The sequence below is a fragment of the Argopecten irradians genome, chromosome 5, assembly GCF_041381155.1.
Source record: "Argopecten irradians isolate NY chromosome 5, Ai_NY, whole genome shotgun sequence".
In the NCBI taxonomy this organism is placed as follows: domain Eukaryota; kingdom Metazoa; phylum Mollusca; class Bivalvia; order Pectinida; family Pectinidae; genus Argopecten; species Argopecten irradians.
The window spans coordinates 11,174,441-11,191,073 of NC_091138.1; the positions used below are offsets into that span (position 1 = coordinate 11,174,441).

At 35.7% G+C, this 16,633-nt stretch overlaps 1 protein-coding gene across 1 annotated transcript in view; it reads right to left on the minus strand.

Moving 5' to 3' along the window:
• Window positions 1-16,633, minus strand: part of LOC138322847 (neuronal acetylcholine receptor subunit alpha-3-like) — a 79,344-nt gene that overhangs the window by 15,142 nt on the left and 47,569 nt on the right. The window contains exons 3-4 of the mRNA XM_069266986.1: window positions 6,661-6,770; window positions 4,041-4,498 (exon numbers count right to left, since the gene is read on the minus strand). Of these exons, the coding sequence (XP_069123087.1) occupies window positions 4,041-4,498; window positions 6,661-6,770 (568 nt within the window). The remainder of the gene's footprint in view (window positions 1-4,040; window positions 4,499-6,660; window positions 6,771-16,633) is intronic.

Sequence of the window (16,633 nt, forward strand, 5' to 3'; positions counted from 1 at the left end):
TTGATGAAGGCGAGAACATTTATTGTATAATATAGACAACAATATATTAACTTTGAACAATATCCGATGTCGCATAACTATTTGGTGAAGTGAGCCTTCTAATGCGTTATAATTAAGACGCCACCCCAAAACATAAGATGACCGGAACATATATGTCGTTTGGATGTGGAAAAGAAGAATGGCTGTTTAGTTGCATCACCACATACAACATATACTTACTCTATTTTATGAAACACGCTCTTTGATGAGGTAGTTTGGAAGCTAATATTGTGAGGTTACTGAATAATGTGTTTTAGGTTCATATTCAAAACGAATCTTTGTAGTTGTGATATAAATTGTTTATATCAATAGACAGAAATATTTCTGATAGGTTCTATGGTCACATTGTTTACAATGATTGCAGAGGCAGCGATGTATTATCAGTATAGCAATCTTCTTTTTTTCATATAAATACTGGTAAAAGACAGAAACCCCACACGAAAAAATATGGAATAAGACAGAGTCGAAAAGGCGACTGTTTGAGGTAATTGGCTTGTCTAACCTATTTTATGATAAAGTTTGGTCTTGAGTTGAGAGTTCGCCGCTGTAAGAAAGGCTTTAGGTTCTGTTCTCTATCCAAGACACTTTATTCTATGAAAGTATTTGTTTCTGCTCCTGTTTAGCACTCAGCTAAAAAGAGGTGAGGTGCGTTATTAGTATAATGCGTTTAGTTCGGTGTAATTGGCAGCGTGCTTATTGGGGAGGATGTCCCACTATATGTGCATTTTATCCACATTATCATTAAATGACCCTGACTGTAAATGGGGCTTAGTCAACCAAACAACCGACAATGACCGTATATCCACACTCACGCTTCTATTTTGAAGCTGATTGTTGAATTGTTGAATTATACAAACCAAAGTCTAGTTAATGATAACACGTGAACAAGGGACGTGATGTGATAAAGCTGGATATGGGAATTTGTAATTCCATAAAAATGTGTGATTCATATTTCAATAGTAAAGGCAGAACAATGGATTTGGTAACCTGGGTGGTGCATGTCTGTAACATTGCACGAAATGCTAAATAAGAGAAGAAATGTAGAATTAAAAATCTAGATATAGCTTCTCAAGACGAATCTGCTACCAACAGCACGCGAGACATATGACTTGGTTTGTTAAGAAACATGGATGAAAATCAATGACGTAACCAGAAACGCCCTCTGTTGGCTGACGCTGAGGTAATTATACCTGTAGCATTCTGCATGTTGCGTGCTTTTCCCGGTAACTTGATTTACGATATATGCTTCGATCTGATTCAAATTAGGATCGACGCAAAACACTGATGAATTCGTTCTTGATCTAATTCCAAAATATTTTCAAGGAATTTTTGTCAACAATTAGTTGGTGCTTCGCCGCTCTCGTGACTAGATTAGTATTGTAAGCATGAGTAGAATTTGCATATCATTGTAGACAAACGACCCTCCTCGAACGTATCTTCGCAATTTTAGAAATAGCATTCAAACTTTCAAAGTTGGGGTTTTATCGGAGTTAAACATTTTGAAGTCAGCATTATGGAAACGGAAAAGAAGAATCCATCGTGGCCTTATATTCAGTAGGCATCTTGAGCCTGGTAAGCTGAAGGAAATTCAGCTGATGGTTATATGGGAACACGTGTACGGAACCAGTTGTAAGCGGTTGAGAGGAGGAAGCAAAGACGATAAATGCTAACAATAGAAAATATTAATGTACATTATTCAACAATGACATGGTTTAGAATATCCAATTGCATTCCAACTTTTAAAGACCTTGAATGAGGGATTATTCAGTACATTTACATACATGTATTGAGTAAAGTAAATATTACATGAGAGGTTATATATTATACAAATATTTCATAATACTTAACCTGAGGTGGTGGTAATCAAAACTGCACAAGGTCAAAGGCCAATATACATTTGTTAATTACCGTCGCCAAGGAGTAAATTCTGGAAGATGTTTGTAAATAACGCGATTATCGATATGCAAAATATAATAAAGCATTAAACTATAGAATAGTGCTATACTATTTGTTATTTTAGTTGTAAGTAGGTAAAAGAGACCAATGTACACGCTATTAACCTAAATAACGACTTTGTCATACTGATTTTTTTTAAATGTTTCAAATGGAACGAGTGAAAATCATTCCGTAATGGTGTGACAGGCGCACCGGCCACTGAAAGCCAAATTTGATAAACTGAAAATTAGCTCCCTTGTAAACACGTGGCTTCAAATAGCATGCCTTCGTTATGAAGAAACGTTCTTGGTTGCTACTGGATCATGAATTCCAAAACGAAAGGAAGTTTGTTCCGGAAGGGATCCACTGCCTCCTAGACTGCAAACAAATATGTTTACCAACAAACTACTTCGAATACTCCAAAACTGTCTTTAGAGAAATTGAATACAGAAGGTTTCAGTCGAAATAAGACTGGCGAGGCATATGTCGGTTTTTAATTGATTTTTGATCTGTATGTAACCTCCATTACCAGACGGCCATGCCCTCCTCCTTCCACTCACAATTGGTATGTCACATAACACACGGGGTTGCTATTTGCCTGTCTATATGACGATAATTACCAGCCTAGGCTAGGCCGAGACTGTAGTAGAAGGTTTCGGAGGGTGGAACAGGCTCCATCACCCTATATGTAGATCTGGCTCACCGCGTGCACTTGATGTTCAATGAGAAAGTGGTCGATATCCGACTTTTAGACAATAAAGCTGTATAACAGTCTTCCGCTACAAACATTACGTTTCCTTAATGGCTATGGAAATTGATACACCTATTCGAGTTCAAAATGCTGTGCGATAAGTAGCGTTGAGTTCGAAGCTTGCCAGTTTCTGCCCTCGACGTCTACAGCCAAGGTCAGATTGCTCATACAAATGAAAATGTTGTAAGCAAACTATTGGCGTGACGCTTGCAAAGCTTTCAGTGATGTCTAGAGACGTCTTCAGTCATCACGGAACAGTTTTTAAAGATAATATGCATGGTTATGTATTATGAACGTATCTCTTTAAACTAAGAATTAAAGAATTAATGATAAAAAATAATGATAATCGTTGATAGCATGTCACCGATGGATGAAGAACGGTATCTTCCAAATATGAAAACAATTAGTGGTATTTTGATATCTACTATTTTTCATTTAAATGTTTAGAATACCAAATTTTCGGGATTCACTACTGTGTGGATAAATATTACTTAAATTCGTGATGAGTAAAAACAAAATGGCATTTTAATATCTCTCTATGATAATACCGGGTATGTAACTGAATTCAGGCAGACATTCGCCGTAAAAGCTTCTGGTTACATTTGTTCTAAAGCTTGAAATACACCAAGCTATTATTTTATCACAATTAGATTGATCAAGGTTGACATGACTTATGCATTGTGATGGTAAATCTAACCTAGCTTATAACTATCGATAACGTTTGGTATATGATAAAGTGCTTTACTGTGAATTGTCTGCGATATGAACAACTTTGAATATTTATCGTTTCCCTTCAATTGCACATGGCACAAGTCGGTCGAATCCATATTTGCCCTGCATGCTATATCTACCCACCTCGTTATTTTTTATATAACTTGTTGCTCTGATGCCAATGCCACAAAGCTTTGAAAGGGAAGCAAAGTAAGCTCCCAAAATGTAGTAACATGAGTTTTACGATATACATGTAGTTACTCTGAAACCTTTTCTAGACGCATGTACACACCGATAACATAATCATGTTATAAAACGTTAAATATAGAGTAAACGCAATCGGATGTTTGTAGACACATAATTTCAGATAAGTTTGGTTAAGAAATTTGAAAGAATGGTTCACTATGTTTTGCTGGCATCAAGCCCTAGCTCTTAATATGGCATTTAGCGTTACCAAGCTATGATCCCATAATATCGAGAAAGTGTGGGTGGGTGGGAGTGGGGGGGGGGGGGGGGTTAAGAGTTTTATGTGGGAGTTTTATGAGATAGAATGTCAGATAGTAAACAATTTAACCACTTTTTAAATGCATTGTACATTACTTACCCAGAACAAGTTTGGCTGGAGACTCCGGAGGTACCCAGAAAATCACCAGCGTTAGTGTTGACAGCAGAGCACAAGGGAGGATGAGGATGAAACTGTAGAATGCCACTTTCCGTTTGATACTAAGATTGAACGTCAAATCTGGGTAGGGTGTATCAGGGCAGCACTCATAAAATTTCTCGTTCCTAACTGCATAATTTTCCGTAATTGTCCATTCCGTCCCTTTCATGTAATCAGACAGTGAAAATTGTTCTAACTTATCCTTGAACTGTAAGCCTAATTTCTTGCCATCATACGTCCATGATCCAAATTTAAGGAGGCATTTTTGCTCGTCAAAAGGGAAATATGTTGTGTCGAATTGACAGGAGCTTCTTAAGATAGCTTGTGGCATCCATAGCACGTTTCCGTTGGACTCTACAACCACAAGGGCTTCTCTTTGTTCCTTCAATCGAGGATCCGCACTACAATATTAACGTGTTGTGGTGAACATTAAGGATGCATCAGTCCTTCGGTATCATTTTCAAACATAATAAGAGAATGCATAATGGAAGCCTAAAACGCATAGCGTTCATTGCTTAGAGTTCAAAATAAGTGTATTTTATTTTACAAAGGTATCAATGAGTTCCACAATCAATATTCTTATGTTTAGTTATTCAGGTCTTTAGCTCAAACCATATATAAGCTAATTGCATATTCCGACGGAAGAAATCGGCTAATGCGTCTGTATCAAGAAAAGATTCGCGTTCATTACGAATTCGAAGTCAATTAACTGTTTCTATGTCGACATATCATGATATCACAAATTATTGTTTTGTAAGTATGCTACAATCATCTTTCAGATGCATATTTGTTTTTACGTTTGTGGAACTGAATACGTGTGGTAGAGCACGTGGAACTGATCATCGGTAGTCTCCCTTTTACTTGTTTTATATGAGAGTAGTCTCCCCTGACATATTTACTGGAAATTAACTAAATACACTATTTAAAGTAATTATCTATCAATTTATTTTGGAAGGATATGAATGGATGAGATGTAATAACGAGGAAATGATATCTGAAATGAAAGTGAAAGTGGCGGAAGGTTGTGAATAATATATTAAAATATGGAAATTGGTGCGAGAGTCCTTCTGCGAAAGGAATTTTTTTATATGCCTATTGAATAAAACGAAAAATTATTAAAACAATAATAATAATTATACATAAAAAACTTTCTATTGCATTTTCTTTATGCATTGATATATACGTTCCTAAATGTGGTTTGGCTTAACAAATGAGAACTATTGTGACATTGGTATACTTATAATAATGAGCATTTCATTAAAAATGTGAGTTATCGCTTGAAATTCTGTTTATGTAAACAATTTAAAAAATTCCGCAAGCAGGAAGCACTTGTGAACGCGGAAGCATTATATCAAGGTACACAACGTCAACTGTGAATGTTTTTTTTAAGCACGTTACTTTATCGCTTAGCATATTTTAAAGTTATCGGCATGTAAATATCACATTAAAAACATTTCAAAACATTTAAATATCAAATCAATTTTATTTAAACACAGATGTGTGTATAATTCGGACTGGTGTCAATGTTTTTCTGGGTTTATTGTATTTTTTTATTTTTGTTGTTGTTGTTGTTGCTGTTTACAATATGAAGAATTACAAACGTATAGATAAAATATGTTGAAGGCGTTAAGCTCAAAATCTGGTGAATACTGACGCTTAAATGATACAATATTCTCTTTACCTAGTAATAATAACTTACAGAAAAGGAGCCGCTAAGCGTGACATTATCCCTCGCGCCCCACAGTTGGTATAAAACCCTAAATACGTCAAGTTCAAAGTAACAAGTATTCAAGTATAACTTTACTTGTGAGCGAGTCTTGTAAAACTGAAAAAATAACGGCAGATAACAAAAAGAAATAGTAATTTGGTATTTTGGACTTTCCATGGTAACAGAAAAAATATCGAATATGGAAGGTCCGCCATAGCAAAAAGCACAGCTAGGGCAATATATTCAGAAAATTCCATGCAGCTGAGTTGAACAGTTTTGGAGTTATAGTCCGGAAACAAAAAGAAACAGTAATTTGATATTTTTAATAACTTTCCATTGTAACAGAAAAACACACCGAACATGGAAGGTATGCAATAGCAAAAGTCACAACTAGGGCACTTGTTTGATATATTCAGAAAGTCTCATGGAACTGCGTTGAACAGTTTTAGAGTTAACAAAAGGAAACAGTAATTTGGTATTTTGATCAAGTTTCCATTATAACGGACACAATTTCAAAAATGGAAGGCCCGCAATAGCAAAAGGCACAACTAGGACACTTGTCTGATATATATAGAAAGTTTTAAGGAGCTGCGATTGCAGTAAACGGTTTTTTAGTCATAGCCCGGAAAAGAATATCAGACAGAAAGACGGACGAACGAACGGAGCCCAATTTGTATCCCCCGCAGACGCGTTTCGCGGGGGATAATAAAGTTATGATATATAACAACAGGTAATATCTGGGGTATCGGGGCCACGTTATTTTCATTATTAAGGATTTCACTTGAAGAGTACGTCGACGCAAAACATATCAAAGTAGGCGTTTGGGGAGATTGACCAGACTGTTGTATGACTTACAAGTTGTAAAGGACTATGTCAGGCAGCCATACTCGGTCGTGAGGCACATGTACTACTTCGATGTTCTCATGTTCCGACGCGTTCCACGTTAGCATGACGTCATTCCATGTCTGCAAAATCAATGAAAATTCCAATGAATAATACAAAACGTCTTATTTCACATATTAAATTATTCTTAAAATCTCTTTGCAATTCATCCTGATATGAGGATGCACCCTGTCATTGTCTTTTTCATTTACCTTACATGTACGAAATGTATGAAATTTCTGTCAAGTATATATATTATGCTTCAAATATAGCCTTTGCTCGTTTGATTTGATGATTTTTTTATTAACGCATAACGATCTTTCCTATGTTAAAGATTGTGTCGCTTTCCTTACATTGATGTTATTCTGATCTTTCTTCTCTGACTAACATATATAACGTATATTATACATTTTTACATATATCATTGTAAAACGATTACATTTATGTTCCATTTTTTTATATCGGCCACACGTACTATACAAATATTTCAAAAACAAATATTGTGAAAATGGCGATTATTTGGTGCATGTTGGAGAAAAGGTCAAGAAAAAACAAACGATTTGATAATCGTGTTGCGTTTCGGGAGATTTTCAGATGTTGTAAACTTACAAGTTAATAAAGGACTATGTCAGGCAGCCATACTCGGTCGTGAGGCACATGTACTACTTCGATGTTCTCATGTTCCGACGCGTTCCACGTTAGCATGACGTCATTCCATGTCTGCAAAATCAATGAAAATTCCAATGAATAATACAAAACGTCTTATTTCACATATTAAATTATTCTTAAAATCTCTTCCTGATATGAGGATGCACCCTGTCATTGTCTTTTTCATTTACCTTACATGTACGAAATGTATGAAATTTCTGTCAAGTACATATATTATGCTTCAAATATAGCCTTTGCTCGTTTGATTTGATGATTTTTTTATTAACGCATAACGATCTTTCCTATGTTAAAGATTGTGTCGCTTTCCTTACATTGATGTTATTCTGATCTTTCTTCTCTGACTAACATATATAACGTATATTATACATTTTTACATATATCATTGTAAAACGATTACATTTATGTTCCATTTTTTATATCGGCCACACGTACTATACAAATATTTCAAAAACAAATATTGTGAAAATGGCGATTATTTGGTTCATGTTGGAGAAAAGGTCAAGAAAAAACAACGATTTGATAATCGTGTTGAGTTTAGAATTTTCAATGTTGATAAAGTTACATTTTATTTATTTAGTGTTATGGCGCAGAGGTATTACAGGTTAAGACTAGCAGGGTATCTAGCTGCTACAAAATACGAGAAAGATGAAGGTAGACAGGATAACCTCGGAAAGGACACAGGCCACTTCACAGCTGTAATATCAGAAAATCCCAATGTTGAATATACAATAGTGTGCAGATTTACATATATACTTACATTGCGGCTGTTACTTGCAAAAGTTAATAAGCACTGAATATTAATACGAAAAATTGTAGCAATGCAAGTATCAAATCACATCGTGTTTAAAGGTTCTGTTTAGTTGGCATGGTTTCGCAAACCTACAGATGTAATACTAGTTTATCTTCTGCAATATATGGTTACCGGTGCGTTACAACATCACGACGTCACAAACGCTGTGTATTCCAGACAACATGCTGGTAATATTACGATACAAACAGAGATTTACGTTAAGTTATCACTCAATGTCCATGTTTGGATAATTGATATGCAGTATTCTTTCAAGGACGTATATGTCTACATTTTGTGACTCTCGGGTAGAATAATCTTTATATGCTTGTATGAGTTTTATGTACTGTAACACCCGTCACTATACAAACTATTAAAAGGATCCTATTAACGCCTACATATTGCACGTGTAAAATATGTGTATAGGAGAGTACAGTATGTTCGTGTTAATTTATAATGAAATAATTGATACTGTAGAAATGAGGATCGGATGTTATTTGCTCGTGTACAGCCACTTTCTTTGAATCTACGGACGGCACGGCTATCACGAACACTTACATGAACTATATGAGTTAAACATATCAGCGTACAATTAAAATACATGCCTCAATACACCCCAGAAACGGAGAAAAAATATCTAAAAGATTTACCAAGACAACCCACTTTAATACAAGAATAGTCTCATAAGTGTTGTTTTATGATCGACATTTGACTCTGTCAGATGAAGATGTTTATGGTTCCGGTGGTGTCCATTTAACTTTAGAAATGCTGTTAAAATATTATTAAACAATTAATGGTTGTTTTGCGAGCAATTTCGTTAGTAAAATAGAACTTTTGAATGGTGGCATCAATCGCGAATTTTATCGGTATCCTCTGATATCAGCACGCTTTCTCGCTCTGCAATGCGATTTGTATAAATGACGGTTAGATATATTGGTAACGTGCAATCATCTGGGATTCCAATTCAATTGAGCTTGTGGCATATGCGCAAATCAACTTAGGTGTCGAAAGGAATATATCAAAGTAAATAACACGCAGAAAATAATATCATCTGGGAGTTGCGTGTTATCACAAAGACTGTCGAAAGCTATTAAAATACTAACTATGATCCCGTTATTTTACAGTAGTATAATGTCTGCGTATCCGTAAACCATTCTTACAATCCACAGTAATAACACTGTAGTCGAAATTGCTCTAAATACACGATAATTAAATTTTCAGAAAGTCCAATGTAACCTCGACGGACCAGCCTCTAAACTAACGGGAACATTGCTGCTTTTGAAAACGAAATAAATCACATTTTATGATTTACCTCAATAGAGAAGATGCATATTATGTAATTTTCTATAGTAATAAAACTTTACAGAGATATTTCCGGAGAGATTTACTTTAAGTGAGAGTAACGAAATCTAGAAATGTAGCTCAATGCACACGTTTTATCAACAGATATATAGATATTATATCCTACAGCGATATCACCATTGTGTGCACTTTAAACAATGAATGTATGTAGTGTACTGCTGCAGTTGTGTACATCACCACAGCGTGTCAACTTGATCATTTGCATGGACATATAACGTCGCGATTTTCATAGGACCACCATTCATGTAAGGACATGCTTGTGAATTTTAAAGAAAATATGAAAACGCGAATATTCCAAAGTTTGCAGTATGCTTTATCCCTTCTGGTATATAATTGAACTAAATATACAGCACTGATCTTTTAAGTGGTAGCTTTGTCCTGATCGAAGAGTACCAAAGCTTGTTCAGTAAACAAAAGAAATCTTTGCTGAACATCACACGTGGTATATAGTGGGTAGTCTAGATATTTAAATAATTATCGAATCAAAGTCCTTGGTATTATTAGAATGTTGCAGACACGCTAATGTTCTGAATTAAAACCTTTATAAGCTCATTTTTGATTGTTGTAGTGAACGACGACGTAATTTAATGTTTTCATTTTAAATAGAACGATCAATAATTAAAAAAAGTTATAGAGCGACGAAATTGGAGGGGAAATTCGCAAAGGAAATTAATACTCAAACCAACAACTGAAGTTCCATATTTAGAAAAGATTGGTTCCTTCGTAGCGATGCAGGTCGGTGACGACTGTGGGAAAGTTCAGCTTTCTCCATTATAATCTCTGATTCCTTATCAATTATTGGATATCAAGTCATAGTATTTGAAATTAGCTTATTTGTTTCTTTCATTGATAGCGCATGACAAATCCTTAGAAATTCCCATTTCTAATCTTGTTTAACCCATTTTCGGATGTAGCTATTCGGTGTTTGAATCATCATGCTTTTGCCTTGAATGAACTCTTCTCTTACAATATAAAAAATCTTGATTTTTGGAAGTGTGAGGTGATATAAGTATATCATAATTTAATTGATTACAACTACGTTGTGTTTGAATGAACGCCCTACTTAGAGAGCACATGTCGGGATGGCCTGTGGTGGCCAGGATTAGTCACGGATTGCTGCGTGTGACGGATCCGTAGGATCGAGCGGTAACAGGAATAGCGAAGTTCCTGGCCGCTTATAGAAACACTAAAACACGAATATTCAGAAACAACACAGGAAAGGACCACATTAAGTCTTAAACACAGCTGCAATGCTGTTTGTTCATTAGTTTAATTTGGAGGTCAGCAACTCTTTATTTCCAAAGTCATATTTCACAATCAAGCATGCAGATTAACATGGCCGATGGAGATAGGATTGGTTGGAATTTTGTTTAAGAAATTCTCTTGTTATTTGGAAAGGGCAGTTCCCTTTTTGTTCTCTTTTTTATCTGCATCACATTAATCTACTTTTTTGCAATTTTGATTATTAAATATTTTGATAAGTATGTGTTTTCGTAATATTTTAATATAAAAAACAACTATGGACGACTTTTATAATCTGAATTTTAACATAACTGAAATGTGGTGGTGATAACTTTACAAAATGTATTTTGAAAAAAATGATACTAAATTGACTGCAACATGCATCATTAAGACAGTATATCTGATGTTAGTATTGTTGGTTAGGGGAAACGTTCCACTATTTCTAAGTTACAGCAAGAAATTACTGCTATGTCCTAAAACACACTCGGACTTCACACCCTCGTTAATCTGATCTACCAATCAATTGGACAAAACAGTTACTTTTATATCTGGGAAATACACTGATAAAGGTGTCAATCCTGTAGCTTTTGTACAAATCAAATCAACTGTGGATATATAGTGTATCTAGTGTCTCATCATCGCATCTACTTTGATATCTATGATAAAACTGATTCAACTGATGTCTATTACATTGCCAATTGAACGAATCAAGACAGTGGGACACGACATTGATTCAAATTGGAACTGTATTAATTACGGACGAGATATCAACAGAGTATAAATGGTTGAACAGATGCCAATATCTTGTGACGTTGTATAAATTACGCCATTTTCAGTTTCACGATCACGGAGTCAAATACTGAAAACCAACTAATGTTTCGCGTGCGATCTACTTCCACGAATTTTGCGATTTCTTAGTCTCAATTAGCACTGTATCATTTATGTTAATAGAACGTTCCATGTTATTTTAAATTTGAGATGTTCATCTTCGCAAATTTAATTTTAAATATAATTCGCTGAATTTAATAGCCGTAAAAGAGATATTTCGTGACGACAAGGGTTCTCAGATAAAACGCTAAAGACATGCCATTTTTGCAGTTTAACTAGTGCTTTATCATAAAATATACAGCAGTAATCCGGAGTGTGTTCATTGTAGACTTTGTATATCGACCAGCAATCGCACTGAATCACCCATCACAGGCAGCCTAAGACTTCTAAGTCGACGTAAACTCATTGTAGAAAGTTGTGATACATACATGGTATGAAACAAGTCAATCTCGGTAAATTAAAGCCAATGAGGCTAATACACGACAGATTTGAGCAATATGAGATCAATTGTAATCTGTTTGATGCACGAAACATTTGATTGGTGGCTCCTCATTACTGCGGATTTGCCTTTTAAATGCAGAATGATGATCAGGTCACTGTCGTGTTTCCACCTTGATCCGTCATCAAAGATTAATGTTCATTGTACTGAAATCACCAATGTCGAACTGGGGAGTGGATTTACAATGATAGATAAAGTATACCATTGCGTGCACCCGTAGGTCAAAATCTATATAATCCAGGAGAATGTATTTGGCTATAAACTCTGACTATCGTCACATAACAACAGAAAGTAGACTTTGCACCATGTAAGCAAGTTCGTCAAATAACGTATTAAACATAAAACATCACAGATCAAATTTTCACTGTTTCTGTAACTATATCATTTAATAAACCATATGTTCAAACATGAAGAAAATGTTTAAAAATGTCTTTTAACAAGCATTATTGAATTCTTGATAAGTTATGTTAATATGAAAATCTTACATGAAAATTCACCACATTTCGAATCTGAACTAGATAAATGAAAACATGTATCAAAGTAAACTACTGTAAATGAATAAATATCCCAGCCGAACAATGCGTGTTGTTTGGTGTATTTAAAAAACCGTTTTGTCAATATTGACTCAGCAACCTCATAAGGCGGTGCTATGGCCTTGGTGTCTCTCTCGTATATGTTGAATATTACTTTGTCTGTTAATGTTAATGACCTTGTGTTGTGATAAGAAATATCAGGTTTGAACGCAGCCAAACAAAGTAGTTCATAAAAGTGGGAAAATGAAATGGTATTGCCATCTTTTTGACCACCACGCCATTAATGAAACATTGGCAAACGTTGGCCAGACAAAGAACATTTCTAGTAACGTGGCCTTTCTCTGAACACCAGATAAATCGTCGTATGAATGTCCACACCACGTGTAATGTCCCACCAATACGCCGACTTCCGTTCGTTAGAGCGTTGATATGGATCTGATTTGGGTCTTTGATCGCGCTATTGTAAAGGCTCTCTATACTATATCTTCTTCAATTCATTATAATTAAACTTTAGGAAATTAGTCTTTTACCTTTGCAGTCATGTATTTGAATATAATGTTAACATAGTGTTTATAATGACGTTTTATGGTTCATCATCACCAAATTCCAAGAAATGTTCAGTGCAGCTTGCATTTGACGGGTCAATATGTTAAGGGGGAGCTCAACATTAAAGGAGTGGGACGACAGGTTCACCGTTGTCAGTATAATGTGACCGGATATGGTGTGTTGCTTGGTGTCTTCGGTGGCATGCTTCAGTGATATAGCACTATAAAAAGGGCACGAAGGCACTAGACAAATTTACAGGTGTGTGTCAAAACACGCACTACTCACTTCATACACGCAACACACCACATACATGTTCATCATAACGGGAGTGGGACGACTGGTTCGCCCGTTGTTAGTATATTGTGACCGGGTTGGGTGTGTTGCTTGGTATCTTCGGGGGCTTGATGTCTTCGGCGGCATGCTTCAGTGATATAGCACTATAAAAAGGACAACATTTCCACTATACAAGAAGACACAACATGATTATACCGCAGTTTCCCAAAACACGCATTTCGTACATCAGAAACGCAACACACCGTATACACGTAACGGGAGGCCGTACTTACATGACCATGGTAATTAATCAAACAAACATGACCCTAGCTGTTGGTTAAATGACACCAACAAATTTAGAGAGAGCTTACTCACTTGTATAACATTCACTAAGCTGTCGATGTTGCAGTATCTACAATAACCGCATGTTTCACTTATCAACACGTTTACCATAGATGTAAAACTAAATCTGGAAATATAACACCAATATCAACGCGTGTAAAGAGTAAGTTGATATGATATAATATTTGCAATGTTTTAATACTTGAATTTCTAATCAGCCTTTTCTCTTCTATCGTATTGTTGGATTTGTTTGTAACAGCATATCTCACAACAAGCGTGACCATCATTTATCTGGCTTTTACAGTGTCGCATACATAAGCTTATATTTACACTTGCTAGGCTTGGTCACTATACGCTAAAACTAGCCGATTTTGTTTACCATAACTGCATGGTAACATTGAACTTTGAACTTGCGTAAGGAAATGTTCTGTGCAACGTAAAAGGACTACTTTTTTAAAAAAGAAACACATGGCTTTGTTTACATTTTGACGCAGCATTACGTGTATATTGTTGTTTTTCATAGAATTTTGGAAAAATGTAAACAATACATACATGTTTTATATTTATATATGATTCAAACAATTTTTAAATTAACAATTGTATAAAGAAACGGAAAAATATCCCGACCGGGGCGACGTGCTTTGGTGTCAAATGTAAACATTAACTCTGTGCCTATGTTCGTCCTACGATCGAGCCTTTGGGGTGGACGGGTGTGAGACCCTCTGATAGAGGTCAGTTATAAACATATCCTCTTGTCTTTGTTCTTTAAGTACATTGTATTTAATCATGTGTATTATAAAACATGCACCGCTAATAATCCACGTGTTGACAGTTCCGCGTCACCACAAATACATTGTTTCCATCGAACACAAGTGAATTTGTTTCATCTATCGATGGCGATATGGATCTAAGCCTAGATTATATAATCACATGGCTCCCAAGGATGTAATATCGTCAAGTCAGATGACATCTCACACACATTGAGCTACTTGAAAATCGGTGTTTTGACAACTTCGGCAAACTAAAGTGTGTAAGCGTGCGTCAGCTTCGCCTCGCTGCACAATAACGGTCACCGAGTTCACACATGTGGCCGTGTACAAATTCTTTATGTTATTACGCTATATATTAACTTTTAGCAAAATTGAACATATATTTAAAGTTCTGATCTGATTAAATAAAATTAAAATAATTGAACTTTTTTGTCGTCGCGGATGAATAATTCTACCTTACGTAAAGCGTCATCATTCGCTGTTCAATTGAGTAAGCTCCTCCCACTTTTGACCGACTTTTATTGAATAATTACGTCACTTTCAAATGACGATTTTATTGCATAAAATATGAATAAAAAGTCGTGTGAGTGTAAATATAGGGATTGGATTTCATTTTTATGTTAACCATGCTTGTATGGAGCAATTCCTCTAAGAATATATTCAATATGGGGCGCTAACGCGCCCTATAGAATATATTCTTAGAGGAATTGCTCCATACAAGCATGGCTAACATAAAAACGAAATCCAATCCCTATATAATTCTCGTTCTATACACGGGCTCAGCCAATCTTTTTGTATCATTAGATATGTCCCATAGGATTTAGCCCCTTATAGAATACTGTTAATCGATAACAGCTAATCTGTGTGTTATTCCTGTAAAGAATTAATACGGAATTATCATTCTGGAACGGTTCATCAAACTTTAAAATTCCCGAACTTAATTGGCCTATAGAGAGCCCTACTCATCCGCCACCATCCTCTCCTCTTCTCCGTATGGAGAGTACGAAATCCATAATAACGGGTTTTCTTAATCTCAGTTTTCTATTTTTCTTCAGAAAGATGATGGCTTATATATCATGAATATTTATTGAATACTGGGTAAATATTACAATTTACTTTAATATATACAAAATAATTGAACTTGGCTAAAAACTGAATTATCTGTTGTCTTCTAAACGAAAAAAAATATGTTGCCTTTACTTTGAGACAAACAAAATACCTTGCAATAGTGACGAAGAAGGCAGCATGCTCGGTAAATGTAGATTATATTGATGAGTGTTTTATTTTTATTTTTGTAAAAGTCCCTCGTGTAGTACATTGTATGTCGTCCTAAACAAGACAATGTGGCGATGACGTTTGAGATCATTATAGAAACCAATCCCTCAGTATAGGTTACCCAATATCACACAAAGTGTGGTTTTGAAGTTATAGATCCATTCGAATTTCCATGTTAATACATTTTTAATATAATAAAGAAATTGTGGTTCAATACCTTAACTGTGCTTTTCCATTAAGCAGGAACTTTTGTGCGATCGATTTGCACCTCCAGCACGGAAATATACGTGCATCTGAATATCACGTAAAGAGCATGGTACGACACCACCCATTTTATACGCACATGAATATTCATATGTAGCTTTTGGGGGCTAAATATGTTTCGTCTGCTGTCTAGGGTTTCTGAGGTTTATAACCCCACATTCACGATCTCTCGAGAACAGTTCTGCAACATAGACACATTTCTTTGTGTATGTGATACATGGACGTTTTAAAGATGGCAAGGGAAAAACAAGTTGATAGCACCCAGGGGAAGCTGATGCAGACTTGGAAATAGCCCACCATGTCAGTTTTCTGTATGTGGTGTTTCTCTCGCACTTACATTAAGACTTTATTTACCTTGTGAGGCACCAAGACGAGCCCGATGGTCATAAATCAATATAAAGTTTGAACAGGTATGTCCATAATAACGGCCTTGCCGCGCGAGCTGCTGGCGTGGACTAGGCAGAGGCCAGTCACACGTCACGTGGCAGCCTAAACCGCCAAGGCTTACACATCACTTACGAAACTGCATATCCTAACTCCAAAGCAATGTTATTTT